At 40.7% G+C, this 19585-nt stretch overlaps 1 protein-coding gene across 1 annotated transcript; it reads right to left on the minus strand.

Moving 5' to 3' along the window:
- Positions 1-4526: 4526 nt before the first annotated feature.
- LOC105008333 (olfactory receptor 4S1-like) lies at positions 4527-5351 on the minus strand. Its single transcript, XM_010867615.4, has one exon. It carries the CDS (start codon positions 5349-5351, stop codon positions 4527-4529), a length of 825 nt encoding a protein of 274 aa, XP_010865917.4.
- Positions 5352-19585: the final 14234 nt, after the last annotated feature.

The raw sequence follows: 19585 nt of genomic DNA on the forward strand, positions 1-19585 counted from the left end.
TTGACGGCATTTATGTGCACATTGTTTATACCATTTAGAAATGCTAAAATGTTTAATACTTTTGACATGCTATTATTCAGGGCACCTGTAACGTGGTGAGAGCGTGGAGGCAGGCGCAGGATATGGGTTTTCATTATGTGGCCGCACAAAACACTTGTGAACAGCAAGTTCAGTTACACAGGAAACAATGGGTCAATGCTGTTGGACATTGGTTCGTAGAGTGGTTAATTTAGTAAGGACGTGCTTCCAGATATATGACATGTTGTAATCTGAGGGACAGATTTCCCGATACATGAGATGTTGTTATCTGAGGGACAAGCTTCCAGATACATGGCATGTTGCAATCTGAGGGACAAGCTTCCAGATACATGGCATGTTGTATTCTGAGGGACAGGCTTTCAGATACATGGCATGCTGTAAGCAGTTCTGAGAGTGTTACAGGATATTTGAAATATACTTGATACTTGAAAACAGTGTCAATAGATCAGATGAGGCATGGGCCCTTCTTTCTTAGATTTACATTTCATAGGGATTTAGGTTCCTTTTGTAAAGTGCTTAGTGAAGCCAAATGTATATCTGTCATGCTCCAATCAAGTCTTGTTCTAGCGAGGGCTGTGGATCTAATAGGTGCCCTTACAGACCCATTACAAAACAACAGAAGTGAGGGTTACTTTGGGGAACTATGGAATGTTGAGATTGCAGAGCACTGCAAATAAAGTGTATGAACTGTGTAAATGACAGCCTAAAACAAGCTAAAAATGTCACAACTCATTAATGCTGAGCACTGTAGGATAGAAAAATAGCTACCAAAGTGATCCTGACGAGCTCTTCCGAAGAGCTGTCTATTATCAAGTGCTTGACAGTTTCACAGCTAAACTGCAGAGGCATTGTTTCAAAGAAGAATTGTGAGATAATTCAAGGAATCTATTCTCACAACCCAAAGAGTACAAAACTCTTGAATGAGGACCCCGTTTGCCTTTCCTCAGAGTCAGATTTAGAGGACCACAAACATGAGGTTCAACAAACTAAGCGGAATCTTGATAGGAGAGAGAAAAGTGGAAGGGACAGACTGTTTGCTCTTCTTGACTTTGTTGTGTTTCTAGAACCTTATGAAAAGGTCTTCCATGAGCCATTTTGACTTTGTAAGATTTCTGTTATGTCGCCAGTCAGCAGTGCTTCTTGTGAGAGAACATTTTCAGCTTTTAAACTGATTAAAGCGCACCTTAGGACACCGATGGTTGGTTAAGTCACCTCAGATCTCTGTGTTGAGTCAAGGAGGGCACACTCCCTGGAATGGATGCATTTTTGAAACATTTTGCCAGTTCTCACCTGAACTGCAGAATAATGCTGTTTTAAAACTACCTACAGTGGGGAGAACAAGTATTTGCTACACTGCCGATTGTGAAGGTTTTCCCACTTACAAAGCATGTAGAAGTCTGTCATTTTTATCATAAGTACTCTTCAACTGTGAGTGACGAAATCTAATACAAAAATCCAGAAAATCACATTGTATCATTTTTAAGTAATGAATTTGTATTTTGTTGCATGACATAAGTATTTGATGCATCAGAAAAGTAGAACTTAATATTTGGTACAGAAACCTTTGTTTGCAATTACAGAGATCATACATTTCCTGTAGTTCTTGACCAGGTTTGCACACACTGCAGCAGGGATGACTCCTTCATACAGACCTTACCCAGATCCTTTAGGTTTCGGGGCTGTCGCTGGGCAATACGGACTTCCAGCTCCCTCCAAAGATTTTCTATTGGGTTCAGGTCTGGAGACTGGCTAGGCCACTCCAGGACCTTGAGATGCTTCTTACGGAGCCACTCCTTAGTTGCCCTGGCTGTGTGTTTCGGGTCGTTGTCCTGCTGGAAGACCCAGCCACGACCCATCTTCAATGCTCTTGCTGAGGGAAGGAGGTTGTTGGCCAATATCTCGCGATACATGGCCCCATCCATCCTCCCCTCAATACGCTGCAGTTGTCCTGTCCCCTTTGCAGAAAAGCATCCCCAAAGAATGATGTTTCCACCTCCATGCTTCATGGTTGGGATGGTGTTCTTGGGGTTGTACTCATCCTTCTTCTTTGTCCAAACACAGCAAGTGGAGTTTAGACCAAAAAGCTCTATTTTTGCCTCATCATACCACATGACCTTCTCCCATTCCTCCTCTGGATCATCCAGATGGTCATTGGCAAACCTCAGACGGGGCTGGACATGCGCTGGCTTGAGCAGGGGGACCTTGCATGCGCTGCAGTATTTTAATCCACGACGGCATAATGTGTTACTATTGGTTTTCTTTGAGACTGTGGTCCCAGCTCTCTTCAGGTCATTGACCAGGTCCTGCCGTGTAGTTCTGTGCTGATCCCTCACCTTCCTCATGATCATTGATGCCCCACGAGGTGAGATCTTGCATGGAGCCCCAGACCGAGGGAGATTGACCATCATCTTGAACTTCTTCCATTTTCTAATAATTGCGCCAACAGTTGTTGCCTTCTCACCAAGCTGCTTGCCTATTGTCCTGTAGCCCATCCCAGCCTTGTGCAGGTCTACAATTTTATACCTGATGTCCTTACACAGCTCTCTGGTCTTGGCCACTGTGGAGAGGTTGGAGTCTGTTTGATTGAGTGTGTGGACAGGTGTCTTTTATACAGGTAACAAGTTCAAACAGGTGCAGTTTATACAGGTAATGAGTGGAGAACAGGAGGGCTTCTTAAAGAAAAACTAACAGGTCTGTGAGAGCCGGAATTCTTACTAGTTGGTAGGTGATCAAATACTTATGTCATGCAATAAAATGCAAATACATTTTTTGATTTTCTGGATTTCTTTTTTGCAAAAACCTGCAAAATCTGCAGTGTATCAAATACTTGTTCTCCCCAATATGGCATAATTTTGCATTTAGGCGGTCCCTCTGGTCATGATTAAAACCGGCACTGTGTACGAGCTAGTACCTTCACATTCTAAAATGATTATTCCAAAGGGTATAATGTATTACAGATTTAATTTGGTCTTCATTTGGCCAATTCCAAAATTGTATTTTATTAGTTCACATAATATACATCAGCATAAATATGATACTGTGAGTTTCTTTTAATGATGGCCACCAAAATGATTTACATTTTTCAAGTAAATTTTTGTTTGGTAGGTCAAATTGATGTGTTGTGTTGTTGCAAATTAACTAAATTAACTATGCAATTTATACAATGCACAAAGGCTATTTTATCTCTTTAGTGCTTGAGCTTTATTTTCTGAAAATATTTTGGATGTACAAAATTATAGACCCAGATTATATATTCATGAAAACAGAGTTATCTCCAGTATGTGAGTACAGTACAGTGTGTGTGTGTGTGTGTGTGTGTGTGTGTGTGTGTGAGAAAGAAATTTAGCAGCAGTTTAGAGATAGAGACACTGATTATTCATAGTATGTTAAAACATTCTTGTGAAGTAACCCTTTTGGACCACACTATCTGCCACATTGAACAACTCCGGATTAAGTGAATTTTCAAATTCTCAAGGGGAAGAGCGTCAAATCATGACAGCATATGCCAAACATAGACACATTACATACACAAAGAGGAACAATGATCGCAAGGTGAAGTTGACTGACATGTATATTCGTTGCTCAATGCCCCAAAACTACAGCCTCAGATATTACCACAGAATTTAATCAGCAGCTTTAACCCAGTCTCAACAAAAAACATATGTTGTAAGCTTTACAAAGCTGAACGCCAAACATGTCTGCTGGCAGCTGTAAAACAGGTGGTGGATCCATTAATATTCTAGGCAGCCATGTTGTGCGAATTATTGAGTCTGATGATTGCTCTCCATGGTTGTATAACGGCCAAAGAATTAAAGGCCATTTTACAGGATCGGTTGCACCCTGTGGTGAAAACACTGTTCCAATAATCCAAGATGATATTACCCCCAAAAAGAGTTGGTTTTAAAACAGTTGGTTTTATGAAGACCAGGATGACAGTAAATCCCATTGCCTCCCAGATCTGAACATCATTTAGTCTTTGAGAGAAATTCATGAGCACAGAGTGCTTCATCCCTCAAAGACCTTGAGGCTTTTCCTCTTGAAATTTGCTGCAATATCTCACTATATCTCACCTTTTCTCACTATATGCTGTTCAGTACTTCTACAAAAGCCTTTCAAGACAGAATTTGAGATTTTCGGAAGGCAATAGATGTCCCTACTCCTAATCAGATCACTGATGGTAATATATTGTTAGATGTTACTGTTATTTTGTCCTCCCCTATATAACACTATGTTTATTTTTCAAATGTTCATTTTTATTATCATATGAATTTAATATGAATATGTAAGCCACTAATTGGGAAACGTGTTGATAACCAGTATGACAATTCAGATCATGACCAATTCTGATGTCATTTTGGGTAACATTACTTGTACTAACATGACCGGCCGTTACTGATGTGTTTTAAGCTCCCTGGATACATACTTAATTTTGTAGTTCCAAAACCACAATTCTGGTTCATACACACAATGGCGAAACCACAATTAATTTATCTTAGGGCAACAACTTTACTGTTGAACATCTGTCTAACTCTATTCCGAATCTGACTGAGGTTCATCCCATATATGATAGGGTTTAACAGAGGAGGAACAACTAAAAACTCCACAGACATTAAATTCCTCAGGGCCAACAGACTGGTGTTGCTGCCATAGCGAGAGTACATCACATCAAAGAGAAGCGATATGACAAAATTTATCAGGGTGATCAGATGAGGCAGGCAGGTCTGCATGAACTTCCTCATAACCGCCTGGGAACGTAAAGCTACTTTGATGATTTTCACATAGGAAATCAGGATAAGTATCACCTGACAAATATGGAAAAATGTGAAAATATAGCTGTAGATGTTGATCAAAGTGGTTTCATTGCATGAGAGTTTCACCACTGCCCAGTTTGCGCAGTAGAGTTTATCGATGTCAACACTACAGAGGGGTAACCTAATTGTTACCAATATTCCGATACAACATTCCAGACATGTGAAAAGCCATGTTAAAAGAAGCAGTGTCCACACTTTCTTAACAGTCATAATTGAATGGTAGTGGAGTGGCTTACAGATGGCAACATACCTGTCATAAGCCATCATTGTTAAGTTTGTGCTTTCACAATAAACATAGAAGGAGATGAAAAATATCTGGGTCAAGCACCCAATGTAGGTTATCACATGAGAGTCAAATGAAATGTCATAAAGCATCTTTGGGTAGAAAGATGAAGAACCAATGATACCATTAACACAGAGATTACAGAGGAATAAATACATTGGGTCATGAAACATTTTCTCCAAACCAATAGAAAAGATCAATGTTAGATTAATAAACATTGTAAAAAGGTAGAGGATCAAAATAAATACAAAGTAGATGTATCTGTTTGTCTGTGTTACGTTCAGTCCATGCAGCACAAACACTATCTCCTGAGTGGAGTTGAACAGGGTTGTCATTAACAGCAGAAAAAACAGCAGAAAAAAAGGCTAGTGTTGACAGGACCTGAGATTACCCTTGTGTAGTTGGTATTTAAAAATTAATTGATAGCACTGTATGCCAAGAAAGGTCATTTTGTTAAAAAGGTCTTGTTGGTATTCAGATGTTCAACATGATATTCATAGCAGGAAAATCCAAATCCATCCTGCTTCAGGATCCACCTATATACAATACAGTAAAATGCAGTTAGGATGATTATCCACATAATCACATTATGATGTACATGTTGTATTATGGATTAAAAATGTATCTGTCCTCAGTAGGTAGGAACCTAAAAAATATGAAACTCAGTGAGTTTGATGGTGAATCAAATCAAAGATATTTCTGTCCAAAGCCTTTGTAAAGTAGTTTTCCTTTCATGGTTGATGAATTTTCAAAACAGCATCTCAAAAAAGATTGAAGGTGGTAATGTGCATCGTTATATTTCCTATGGCCTCTGTAGTGAAGGCTAGCACAGACTACTTCCTCCAGACCAGATCATACCTGGGTATGACACCTCTCAACCACTCTTTTATTTAATACAATCAGAGTATCTGAATTGCCATAGCAACATGTGAGACCTATGTAATGATGACACACCACTCTCTCAGAGGTCACTTTAGTAATGAGACAAGACAAATCACCAAGATCATATGAATGAGATTCCAAATAGCAAAATAATATTGTTTACATTCATATGCACACTTTCATCAGCACAGAAAAGCTCATATCTGTGCAATTTTTTTTATCAGATGTTGAAACTGAGACATTTTATTGTTTCTTGAAAAATATATGCCCACTTTGAATTTGATGCCATCAACATGTTTCAAAAAAGTTGGGACAGAGGCAACAGAAGACTGGAAACGCTGTGTAATGATATTAAAAAGAAAACCTGGTGTAATATCACACAAATACATTGGTCAATTGGCAATGGGTCAGTAACAGGATTGGCTATTAAAAATCATTCCAGAGAGGATGGATCTGTCAGAAGTGAGGATGGGGAGGGGTTCACCACACTTTGAAAGACGGCACAGGCAAATTAAGAAATAACACAATTTAAGAATAACATTTTTCAATGTAAAATTGCTAAGAGTTTAGGGGTTTAGGGGATATTAACCAGGTAGGAAGCATTCAAATCGGGACAAGAAGTATTACTTACGTACCAACAGACAGCCAACACTAATACACAAAAACGAATGATATTAGCAACTACTATAAAGCATTTTAACATTTCTTGTAAGAGCTGACAACCGATCAAAACCATTGTAAAAACCGTCCAGAAGTTACGTTACCCGTTGTGGGCGCCGCTATGCTTTTTATATAGTTTATTCATTTTCACTCCACTAAATTACAGGTCATGCTTTGTTAGCTAGCTGTTAGCTGACGTTTGCTAGCTGTTAGCTGACGTTTGCTAGCGGTTAGCTGACGTTTGCTTGCTAGCTACAGTTCCACATCAACCAGCTTTTGCAGCTCTTTGAATTTGAGTCAACGAGAAAATGCTTGCAATGCAATGTATGTAGTGTTCCTTACCTAGCAAGGTGACTGTTTAAATGCTGGAACTCTCACGCGCAAAAAAAATCACGCTGGGGTCGTTAAGGAATATTTGAAATTCACGCGTGAAAAAGTTAAAAGATTAAGAGAATATGGAGAAATCTCTGTATGCAAGGGACACGCCCTAAAAATAATATTGGATGGCTGTGATCTTTGGGCCTTCAGGCAGTACTGCATTAAAACAGACACAATTCACGATTGTGTTGTGGAAATCACTGCATGGACTCTGGAACACTTCTGAAAACTATTGACTGTGAACACAGTTTATCACACCATCCAAAAATGCAAGTTAAAACTCTACCATGAAAAGACACCATGTATCAACGATTCAAAATTAGAAAATATTTGGCAATAATGGACACCGCGTCCTCCGGAAAAAAGAGGAGAGGATCCATCTGGCTTTATATCAGCGCACAGTTCAAAAGCCAGCATCCATGATAGTATGCGGGTGCTGGGAATCTGCTAGGAATCTCTGGGATCTGATGGTGTCTGGAATATGAAGACCCGTATTCCTCCGTGGAATGGACCTCGGCTGGGCGATGCTCCAACCCTTTAGCAAAACCTGACCTATAAATAAGGCCAGATAATTTCTCTCAATTGCCATTTAGTAATCAAATAAATTGCTACAGGCTTCTATGAGAATAAAATTAGGTAATATTTCATTAAACCCATAATGAAATATCAAAATCTCTATTTAGTTTTACAGCAGGTCTTAAACATCTTCACTCAGGTATCAAAAGTACATTTACATCAATAGACAACCTTTATAAAAAATACATTTCTAATTCAAGTTATATGGAACCTTTGTAACATTAGCACTGTCATAACAAAAATGTCATTAATTGCATGTAAACATTCATCAAACTGTATTATTTCCCAACAACCTCAGCTACAGTATTGTAAATTAGATGCCTGCATTAAGATTTGCTTGCTGATGTATCCCTCCCTGCACAGTAACAGTGGAAAGAATGCACTAAAATACAGCCTCATTACTTCGCCATAACTCCAGTAAAAACACAATTAAATTCACAGTTTGTACTATCATTCATTTAACAGAATACACATAGTTTGTCACAGTATGGAAAGGTAACATTTCTTTTCGTAACTAACAGACAAAATCCTTAGTTGTTTTTTCCACAGGCAATAAACAGTATTCCACTAGCCTTTTGTGCCCAATTACCATATTAGCATATGAACACAGCAATGTCACATTAGCTTTGGGTAAGTGCTAATTGTGCAAAGCTAATGTGACATTGCTGTGTTCATATGCTAATACGCACAAGCCCTGAAAAGTGAAGCCAAAACGTCTCGATTGCCTCCTGGTGAGTGGTCCCAGTATAGGTCATAAACCCCGCCCTCCCCATGTTATTCAATGGGACGCAAGACCAACTAAACAATGAAATTACCCTTCAAATATATTTTTTCCAAAGCTGGTTTCTGTCATTTACTGTAGTTTGTATCACGCTAATGTAAACTGAAGAGTTTGTTTTTAAAATAAGTTGGTTTTTAGCTAGTTATTTAATGCTCTAAAAACGGTGGTGTGACGTCGTCATTCACAGCTGTTATTGACACTGAAGGAGCCACTGAAGCGCGATCAGGCTTTTTTCGCGATCTTCGGAGGACTGAGGAGATTGGAGCTTTACATTTAATCTCTAAATTTCTATAATTGATATAATTTCTCACGGACATAATGGGTTGTTCTGCAGTACATTGTGCTAACCGATCTGGCATTTCCAATCGATCTTTGAATTTTTTTCGGTAAGTTAAATTTATAGGCTATTTAATTAGTAAATAAATGTAATGGGCTAGCTAACGTTAGCAAAAAGACAACAAGCCTCGTTAATAGCCATGTTAATAGCTAGCAGGTGATCATTAGCTAGAAGTTACCAATTATTTTTGTATTAGGCCTATTCTAAATTAAGGTTAAACATGATGTAAGTTAGGCTATAACATATCGTCTAGGTTTAATAAGCAAAGGTTGTACTGTACTTGGACTTGCGATTGATTACGGTATGCGCATTCTGCGAGGGAGAGTGAGGGCGGGGCACAGGGGTGGGGCCGTTGATTTTACGGCTTTACTTCCTGCTCGCTACTGCACATAACTACTGAGCAGAACTGGTCCCAAGATTTCTATCTGCGCAGACGCAAGTCCAAGATGTCAGCGCCGTATCGGGACACTGGTGGCTTCCGTTTTCACCAATGGAAAAGAGCGAAAGGGCGTTGTCCATTTTATTTTTACAGTCTATGGCCTTACCCATTAGTGCCAATTAGCGTGAATGCTAGCAAACTTCACAGGCCTAACGCCAGGTAAATAACTCATCATCATAATCTTTATTCGCCAGGTATGTGTACACATACGAGGAATTTGACTCTGGATTTTACAGGCTCATGATGTGCTTACTCATAAACTTAAACAAAGGACACTCAACAAGAGTCACCGACTGCAATATACATTAGTAAGACTGATGACATAGTAAGACTGATGAGACAATAGTGCAATGAGCAGGGTATGAAGGGTGCTGGAAATAAATATTTTTGTACATGTATTATTATTTACATAATGAAGGTTGATGTGATCTATATATATATATATACAGTGATGGAAAAATGTATTTGATCCCCTGTACATTTGCCCACTGACAAAGAAATGATCAGTCTATAATTTTAATGGTACATTTATTTGAACAGTGAGAGACAGAATAACAACCAAAAAATCCAGAAAAACACATGTCAAAAATTTTATAAATTGATTTGCATTTAGTGAAACAAGTATTAGACCCCTCTGCAAAACATTACTTAGTACTTGGTGGCAAAACCCTTGTTGGAATTAACAGAGGTCAGATGCTTCTTGTAGTTGGCCACCAGGTTTGTCCCACTCCTCTTTGCAGATGTTGTCCAGGTCATTAAGGTTTCGAGGCCTAGGCCACTCCAGGACCTTAATGTGCTTCTTCTTGAGCCACTCCTTGGCCATGTATTTTGTGTCATTGTCATGCTGGAATACCCATCCGCGACCCATTTTTATTGCCCTGGCTGAGGGAAGGAGGTTCTCACACAAGATTTGATGGTACATGGCCCCATCCATCATACTTTTGATGCATTGAATTTGTTTTGATCATAGGCAGCATTCCTCCTCCTCCAAACACGGCAAATTGAGTTGATGCCAAAAAGCTAGATTTTGGTCTCATCTGACCACAAGACTTTCATCCAGTTCTCCTCTGAATCATTCAGATGTTCATTGGCAAACTTCAAACGGGCCTGTACATGTGCTTTCTTCAGCAGGGGGACCTTGAGGGCGCTGCAGGATTTCAGTCCTTCACGGCATGGTGTGTTATCAATTGTTTTCTTGGTGACTATGGTCCCAGCTGCCTGGAGATCATTGACAAGATCCACCCCTGTAGTTCTGGGCTGATTCCTCACCATTCTCATGATCATTGCAACTCCACGAGGTGAGATTTTGCATGGAGCCCCAGACCAAGGGAGATTGACAGTTCTTTTGTGTTTCTTCCATTTGTCAATAATCGCACCAACTGTTGTCATCTTCTCACCAAGCTGCTTGGCGATGGTCTTGTAGCCCAATCCAGCCTTGTGTAGGTCTACAATCTTGTACCTGACATCCTTGGAAAGCTCTTTGGTCTTGACCATGGTGGAGAGTTTGGAATCTGATTGATTGCTTCTGTGGACATGTGTCTTTTATACAGGTAACAAGCTGAGATTAGGAGCACTCCCTTTAAAAGTGTGCTCCTTATCCTGTTATGGAATGGGCAAAAAAGTCAATTTCCGCCTAAAATGATGTACCCAAATGTAAATGCTTGTAGCTCATGACCTGAATATAGTAGAAACATATGTTTAGGTCCATTTGAAAGGAGACACTCTGTAGTTTGTAGGAATTATAAATTAATTAACACAATAGATTTGGCAGAAGATTAAAAAACAAAATTCCTCATCATGTTTGAGTTGCAGTGGGGAAGGCCAAACATGGATTATGAACCTGGAGGAACTTTCCACTTGATCCTCTAGATGTCAGCAGGATCTGGGTAAAGTTTCATGGCCATTTGATGAGAAATTCAGTGATCTACTTACTCATTTGTAAAGCAATGCCAAAGTGTCCTTTCTAGATTGGCCATTTTGTGCCAAATTGGACACATTGGACACATTAGGAGTTTCCATGTTCATACATACACAGAACAAACAACAGGGCAAAAGTGATTAATATAAGGGTTACACGCTCCCAGGAATGTTATACATGATGGAAAATGTGCTTCCCTTCATAAAGGTACTAACAGGAGGCGGATCCAATGATCCAATTATGTGTGGTGTTTGCATCATATGTGGTGATCTAACATCATATGTGTTGTTTTCATCATATGTTAGGTCACCACATATGATGTTAGATCATGTGGTATCCATGCCTCCTTACACACATAGATAGTAAGCAAACAGTTGGCAGGAGTAGAAAGGAAAAGAGTGGAAGGGAATAGGAGAAAGAAGGGGGAGACTTACTGACTTCTGGGAAATTTCTGAAATGGCCAGCCAGATGATGGCGTCACAGTGGGGGTCAAGAGCCAGAGGGACCTCCTGAATCACTGTTGGTTATTCAGGGAGAAATATGGGGATGAATAGGCCATAAGAAACAGCCACAAAATACCATAGCCAAATGTCAGACAATTGGTTACATATAAGGACATTATGAACTGAACTCTACTATAATGACGTGACCCAATTGGCAGTAAATTAAAAAAATTAAAACATAACATAGTATAACAGCCTAACATAGCCTAATATGCTAATGGTAATACATTGTATGTCTTGGGTAATCTATCTTATTGTACTCACCAAGTTGCTTGACTCAAAGTCCATGATTTCTTCCAAATATCTTGTCCAAATTGGTCTCCTATGTTGCTTTTCCACTTATGAGTAGCCTTTTAAACTTTAAATGCTGAGTATATTTTCGTGAGCAGCGACAGCTATGCGTCTTGCGCAATAGTCAAGTTTGGTTGAAGATTTGTGGGGGGTGGTGCGCAATGTTGGTGTATCCTGTGTGTGTGTCTGACGGTGATTGTTCAAAAATTGCCGTAAAGTGTGGCTCGTGTGCTCTCAACCTAGTGAGTTTCAAATCCATTGGTCGTCATATGAGGAAGATACATGCTACCGAAGACATGTGCTCGCGCGTAACCGGTGCCAGACTGCATGTCTTTGCTTACGTGGTGCGAAGCATATAGGCAACGCAGAAGGATAAACTATTTCTGGTTAAATGCTAGAGACTCTTCTTTTCAGGAATACCAATTATTGCTGTGTTAAAATCTAATACGGTTTGAATATCATGAATAGTTTTGCTCAGAGTTGGATTCTGTTGTACAACGCTATGGAGAACATAAATCGTCTGATTATAAAAACAGATTTTATCAAACAAAACGATGCTTGGCAATATATCTGGGGCCATCAAGTTAAGAAATCAGAAGAAGACGGCTCTTTGTAAGTACACAATTTACCATCAGACACCAAACTAGTGACGCTGGTGCCATTTTTGTGGATGCTGACTATACACTTGCAGAGGAGTTAGTCGCCGTAATAGCTACGTTAAATTGTATCAAATTGTTCAAATAAACCTACCATAACAATTATAGACTGATCAATTCACTGTATAGTGTAATGTAGCAGAGTGCAAACGATGCTGGAATGAATAAATAAGTAATTTTTGTGCAGGTGTAATGTACATGAGGTAGGTGGATATGATATATACAGTATACAGTGGGGAGAACAAGTATTTGATACACTGCCGATTTTGCCACTTACAGTATGTAGTGGTATGTAGAAGTTTGTCATTTTTATCACAGGTACTCTTCAACTGTGAGTGACGGAAACTAAATAAAAATCCAGAATGATTTTTAAGTAATTAATTAGCATTTTATTGCATGACATAAGTATTTGATACATCAGAAAAGCAGAACTTAATATTTGGTACAGAAACCTTTGTTTGCAATTACAGAGACCATACGTTTCCTGTAGTTTTTGACCAGGTTTGCACACACTGCAGCAGGGATGACTCCTTCATACAGACCTTACCCAGATCCTTTAGGTTTCGGGGCTGTCGCTGGGCAATACGGACTTCCAGCTCCCTCCAAAGATTTTCTATTGGGTTCAGGTCTGGAGACTGGCTAGGCCACTCCAGGACCTTGAGATGCTTCTTACGGAGCCACTCCTTAGTTGCCCTGGCTGTGTGTTTCGGGTCGTTGTCCTGCTGGAAGACCCAGCCACGACCCATCTTCAATGCTCTTGCTGAGGGAAGGAGGTTGTTGGCCAAGATCTCGCGATACATGGCCCCATCCATCCTCCCCTCAATACGCTGCAGTCGTCCTGACCCCTTTGCAGAAGAGCATCCCCAAAGAATGATGTTTCCACCTCCATGCTTCACGGCTGGGATGGTGTTCTTGGGGTTGTACTCATCCTTCTTCTTCCTCCAAACACGGCGAGTGGAGTTTAGACCAAAAAGCTCTATTTTTGTCTCATCAGACCACAAACTTCAGACGGGCCTGGACATGTGCTGGCTTAAGCAGGGGGCCCTGCGTGCGCTACAGGATTTTAATCCATGAAAGCGTAGTGTGTTACTAATGGTTTTCTTTGAGGCTGTGGTCCCAGCTCTCTTCAGGTCATTGACCAGGTCCTGCCGTGTAGTTCTGGGCTGATCCCTCACCTTCCTCATGATCATTGATGCCCCACGAGGTGAGAACTTGCATGGGAGATTGACCGTCATCTTGAACTTCTTCCATTTTCTAATAACTGCGCCAGCAGTTGTTGCCTTCTCACCAAGCTGCTTGCCTATTGTCCAGTAGCCCATCCCAGCCTTTGCAGGTCTACAATTTTATCCCTGATGTCCTTACACATCTCTCTGGTCTTGGCCATTGTGGAGAGGTTGGAGTCTGAATGTGTGTGAGGACAGGTGTCTTTTATACAGGTAACGAGTTCAAACAGGTGCAGTTTATACAGGCAATGAGTGGAGAACAGGAGGGCTTCTTAAAGAAAAACTGACAGGTCTGTGAGAGCCAGAATTCTTACTGGCTGGTAGGTGATCAAATACTTATGTCATGCAATAAAATGCAAAATAATTATTGAAAATTATACATTTTCTAGATTTTTGTTTTAGATTTCTACATGCTTTGTAAGTAGGAAAACCTGCAAAATAGGCAGTGTATCAAATACTTGTTCTCCCCATTGTATATACAGTACGAACAGCACAGAATTACAGGATGACAAAAAAATAAGTAGTGGACAAGTGGATGTTAGGGTCAGAGTTACTGGGTTGTTATACAGTGATTGTGCCTGGCAAGTGTTTGAAGTTGACTGTTCATCAGAGTGATGGCCTGTGGGTAGAAAATGTTCCTGTGTCTGTTCATTTTGGCGTACTGTGCTCTGAAACGCCTACCAGAGGGGAGGCATTTAGTGGAAATTATAATTATACCGTAGATTATCATTTAGCGGAATTCACTGCCTTTAACCTCGTGATGCCAGTGGATTTGGGCACAGCACTCTTGCACTATGTTACAACAATGGATAGTCATTGTGACCAAAGTTCAAAATTTCAAAAAGGTCTATTTGTCATTTGCAATAACAAGTTACGGCAATTAAATGCTTGGTTTTCCTACTCCCGGCAGTGTAGTTAAAAAGTAACAGTAATTATAGCAAATAAATTATAATAAGAAAAAACAAGAGAATGCAATTAATAATAATAATTATAAAACTATACAACCGTAGTGCAATGTAAAAGTGACAGGTGTGAATGATATAAAGTAACAGGTGTGCATGGACTATGGATGGAAGGGAAGAGGGGTTCCCGAGTTGAGCAGCCTTACAGCCTGTGGAAAGAAGCTGTCCCGTAGCCTGTTTGTTTTGGACTGAATACTCCTGTACCTTCTGCCTGATGGCAGCTTGGTAAACAGTCCATGGCATGGGTGGCTGGGATCTGTAATGATCCGTTTGCTCCTCCTCCTACACCTATCTGTGTACAGATCTTGCAGGGATGTCAGGTCAGACCTTGTGATGCTCTCTGCTGTTTTAATCACCCTCTGAAGTGCTTTGTGTTTGAGGGCGGTGCAGCTGCCATACCAGGCGGTGACACAGCCGGTCAAGATACTCTCGATATTGCATCTGTAGAAGTTGGTGAGTATCCTGGAATCCATGCCAAATCTCCTTAATCGGCGTAGGTAGAAAACCTGTTTCCTGGCCTCCTTCACAACGACGTTAGATTGATGAGACCAGGTCATGTCATCACTGATGTTGACTCCGAGGAACCTGATGTTGTGAACTCTCTCTACTGCAGACCCATTGATGTGTATGGGGGCGTGGTCTCCCCACCACTGCTTCCTGTGATCAACAATCATCTTCGTTTTGCTGATATTGAGCTGGAGGTTGTTATCCTGACACCATGAAGTCAGTGACCTTACTTCGTCTCTATAGGCTGACTTGTCTTTGTCAAAGATCATGCCTATGATGTTGGTGTCGTTAGCAAACTTAACGATTGTCTGTAGGCAAACTGTAGCGGGTCAATTGTTACAGGCATGGAGTCTGAGATGTGTGTTTTAACTAGCCGCTCAAAGCACTTCATGATGATTGGTGTGAGTGCTACAGGGCAGGAGTCATTCATGCAGAGGACATTTAGCTTTTTTGGCACAGGAACAATGATGGACTTTTTAAAGCAGGTGGGGACCACTGACTGACGTAGCGATAGGTTGAAGATATCAGTAAAGACATCAGCCAGTTGGTCTGCACAGACCTTGAGAACACGGCCTGAGATGTTATCTGGTCCAGGAGCCTTTCGGGTGCTAATCCTTTATAGGGCTTTACAGACGTCTGCCCTGGTCATTTGGAAAGGGCAGCCGTGCTGTTCTATTTCAGTATCCATGCCAGGGATGATGTTCTCAAAGCGAGCATAGAAAGAGTTCCGTTCCTCTGGGGGAACTCTACCTGAATAGCCTTTATAGTCAGTGATGATTCTCAGACCACTCCACATGTTGATGGTATTGGAGCCCTGGTAGAGAGATTCTTCTTTGACTGTTTATTGACTGTTTGCAGTTTTTATTGCCTTCCTGAGATCATACTGGGTTTTCTTATAATTGTCCATGCTGCCGGAGTTGAATGCTGCAGTCTGTGCCTTGAGCATGGCACGGATACCACTGTTGAACCACGGTTTTTGATTAGGAAACGATCTTGTAGTTGTACGTGGTACAATGTCTTTAATACATTTGCTAATAAAACTGGTCACTGACTCTGTGTATTAATTGATATTGCCTCCAGACGCCTCTCTGAACATCCTAGTCTGTGGTGAGGAAACACTGCTTTCTCGGTCGGCGTCGTTTTCCAGGTGCTTGCTCAGGTAAGCACAACAAAGGATATCCTGGGTTGTTCGTTGAACTTGATGTTCTGTATGAAAAAGATGATTCCAGTGCAGTTCTGATGTCCAGTAGTGATTGTCTGTCATAGGTTAATAACGTGGTTGCAAATGCAACAAATCTACACAACAATAGTAACAACAATAAAACAAATCTGTAAAGTTGGTTGGGAGCACAAAAAACAGCAGCCATCCTCAAATGGCGCCATCTTGGTGACCAATACTGATATTGGAATTAATTTAATTCATTAAATATCGTTTCTCCTCTTACGCTCTGGTGCGGGCGCCAAAAGAACGTGAGCAATGTTGCCAAATTCTCAGAAAGGAAAGTATCTATTGGCTGTCCTAAAAGTTGCTAGTAGTCGCTAAATGACGTTGTAAGAGCCATTTTTTGTCTTTGCCTAAACTCTTATCAAGTGTGTCCACTCGGGGGCTCTTTTTGGGTATTTGGTAATTGAATTTAGGTAGGAACCTTCCTTCAGACGATAGGTGTTGCTTGAGGGAAGGTGCACACAGTTTTTTGACCGCTACACTATGCTACGCTAAGTTATGTCATGCCATGCTGTGCAGGAAGAAAAAATGTATTGGTGAACTATGGATTTATTGACTGTTGATGGACTCTTGCATAATGGGAAATGAAGACCAGTCACGGTAAAATAAACTACAATCCAAGCATACTAACTTATGTGTGGACAATGAACTAAGTAACAACTCAAGTCTGCGCGTCCATTAACAAGCACCGTCAAGCAGCCCTCAGCTGCCTAAAGTAGTGGATGACAGAGAATTTCTTGCTCTTAAACTCAAATAAAACAGAAATGCTCCTTTTAGGACCCAAAAAACAAATAGCGTTGTTAGCAGATCTCACTGTGAACCTCGACGGCTGCATGGTCGTATCCCAAAAAACTGTAAAAAACCTTGGCGTTACCCTTGATCCTGACCTCTCCTTTGAAGAACATATAAAATATGTCTCAAGAGTTGCTTATTTTCATCTTCGAAACATCGCAAAAATTAGAAACTTCCTATCAAAAACTGATGCAGAAAAATTAATCCATGCTTTCGTTACTTCTAGATTAGATTACTGCAATGCTCTTATCTCTGGTTATCCAGACAAATTAATAAATAAACTTCAATTAGTGCTGCACACAGCTGCTAGAATCCTAACTAGAACAAAAAAATGTGAACACATTACTCCTGTCCTGGCATCCTTACATTGGCTGCCTGTTAGGGTTAGGGCTGATTTTAAGGTTTTACTCTTAACCTATAAATCAATACATGGACTTGCTCCTACTTACCTTGCTGAAATTATCCAGCCATATATACCTACACGTAACCTTAGATCGCAAGACGCAGGCCTTTTAATTGTACCTAGAATTTCTAAACAAACAATTGGCGGCAGGGCCTTTTCTCATAGAGCTCCACTCCTGTGGAATGATCTGCCAATTAAGGTTAGAAATGCAAACTCAGTGCAAACTTTCAAGTGTCTACTAAAAACTCATCTCTACAGCATGGTTTATAATTAGGTGTAGCCTGGCCCGGGGGCGTGAAGGTGACCAGTAGGCTTGATACTGTCCACCCTTGCTGTCTTGCCAGGTGGGCTCTCGTCGCCACTGGGATGCCCTCCCTCCAATGCCCTTCGGGGGAAGAGTCACTGGCTTGTTGTTGACTCTCTATTGCGCACATGTGCAGTTGGGCTGTACGCTGCTAGCAATACTCGGCCCTCATTCAGGGGGGTTGCGGTTGGTGGGTGTCCCTTTGGTTGATGCCTGGCATTGTGGTTGGATTGATTTCCTGCCTGTTGGGCCCTGTCCGGGGCCTCCCCCGGGTAGGGCCACAGTGTCACCGGACCCCCCCGTCTCAGTTTCCAAGGTGTTACGCTGCTATATTATTGTGCTGGGGGACATGAGGGATGTACTACTAACTTTTCTCAGTTTCCTCCAATTTTAAATTTTAGAAGGAGATGAGGTCCTGGTCCACACCTGCGGATTACCTGGTTTGGGGGGACCGTTGCTGTTCCTGTCCTTGTCCACCTGGTCATACTTCTGACCTAGTCTAAAATCAAATATACTCTGGATTTAGCCAAGAGAAATGTATTTATTATTCCAATTGGACTCTTAATATCTCACCCGGCACAGCCAGAAGAGGACTGGTCACTCCTCTGAGCCTGGGTCCTCTCTAGGTTTCTTCCTAAAATTCGACCTTCTTAGGGAGTTTTTCCTAGCCACTGAAATTCAACACTACTGTTGTTTGCTCCTTGGGGTTTAAGGCCGGGTGTCTCTGTAAAGCACTTTGTGACAACTGCTGTTGTAAAAAGCGCTTTATAAATAAATTTTGATTGATTGATTGATTGAAGTATTAGACTTGGCTGCTTACAATTTAGTCAAAAAACTGTTTTCTCAAAAGGACCAGAGTTTACTTGTGTTTTCATTGGAGTTTCACGCATCTGTTGAATGAGATTGAGTGGATCATCGGAGGAACGTTGCATCGATTTCATCTGCATCTGAGAGCAGCTGCAGTCAAAAGGACATCGCATATCTGTGGATTATATGTGCACGTCTTTGCTCTTGGGTCAGAAACCGTCTACCAGTGCAAGGAAAAACACTGGTTCTGCTCTACAAACGTCAAGCAGAGGAGTTTTTGTTCAAATGGCGCCCAACGTGAAGAGGTATGTTAAGTAGTGCTACTTGTTGATTGGCCATTTAACTTTGTGTGCACACAACATGGGACATAATTCCAATGCATTGGTTGTCAAAGAATAACTTTACGAACTAGATTTATTGTTGGTTCGATCGTGCTCTCAACATTTTGGATTATGAATACGGCTGAAGCAGATCATAGGTCTAGTGAAGCGCTTCAGTTGAACAATGGTGTTGTTACTAATGTTGATGTTCAAATGGACAAACAAAAACGTGTTGTGAAATTAACACCTAAAGCATTTGCAGAAAAGGTTGAAAAATCTGTATTAACTAAAGCTACAAATTTAAAGAAAAAGATTCAAGGTCTGATTCAACAAAGAAATGTAAAAGAGGTGCAAACTGTTTTTGTTGACTTTTTGGATTTGTGTGATGAAGTAAAAAGTATTCATGGTTCTTTGATGGGTATGTTACCTGAAACTGAGAAGGAAAAACATGACAAATGGTTTAAGGCAAAAATTATTGTAAATAATGA

The sequence above is a fragment of the Esox lucius genome, chromosome 7 (assembly GCF_011004845.1).
Source record: "Esox lucius isolate fEsoLuc1 chromosome 7, fEsoLuc1.pri, whole genome shotgun sequence".
Classification (NCBI taxonomy): Eukaryota; Metazoa; Chordata; class Actinopteri; order Esociformes; family Esocidae; genus Esox; species Esox lucius.

Coding starts and splice junctions, on each gene's coding strand:
- LOC105008333 (XM_010867615.4), bottom strand. CDS start 5,351: ATGTTTATTAATCTAACATTGATCTTTTCTATTGGTTTGGAGAAAATG.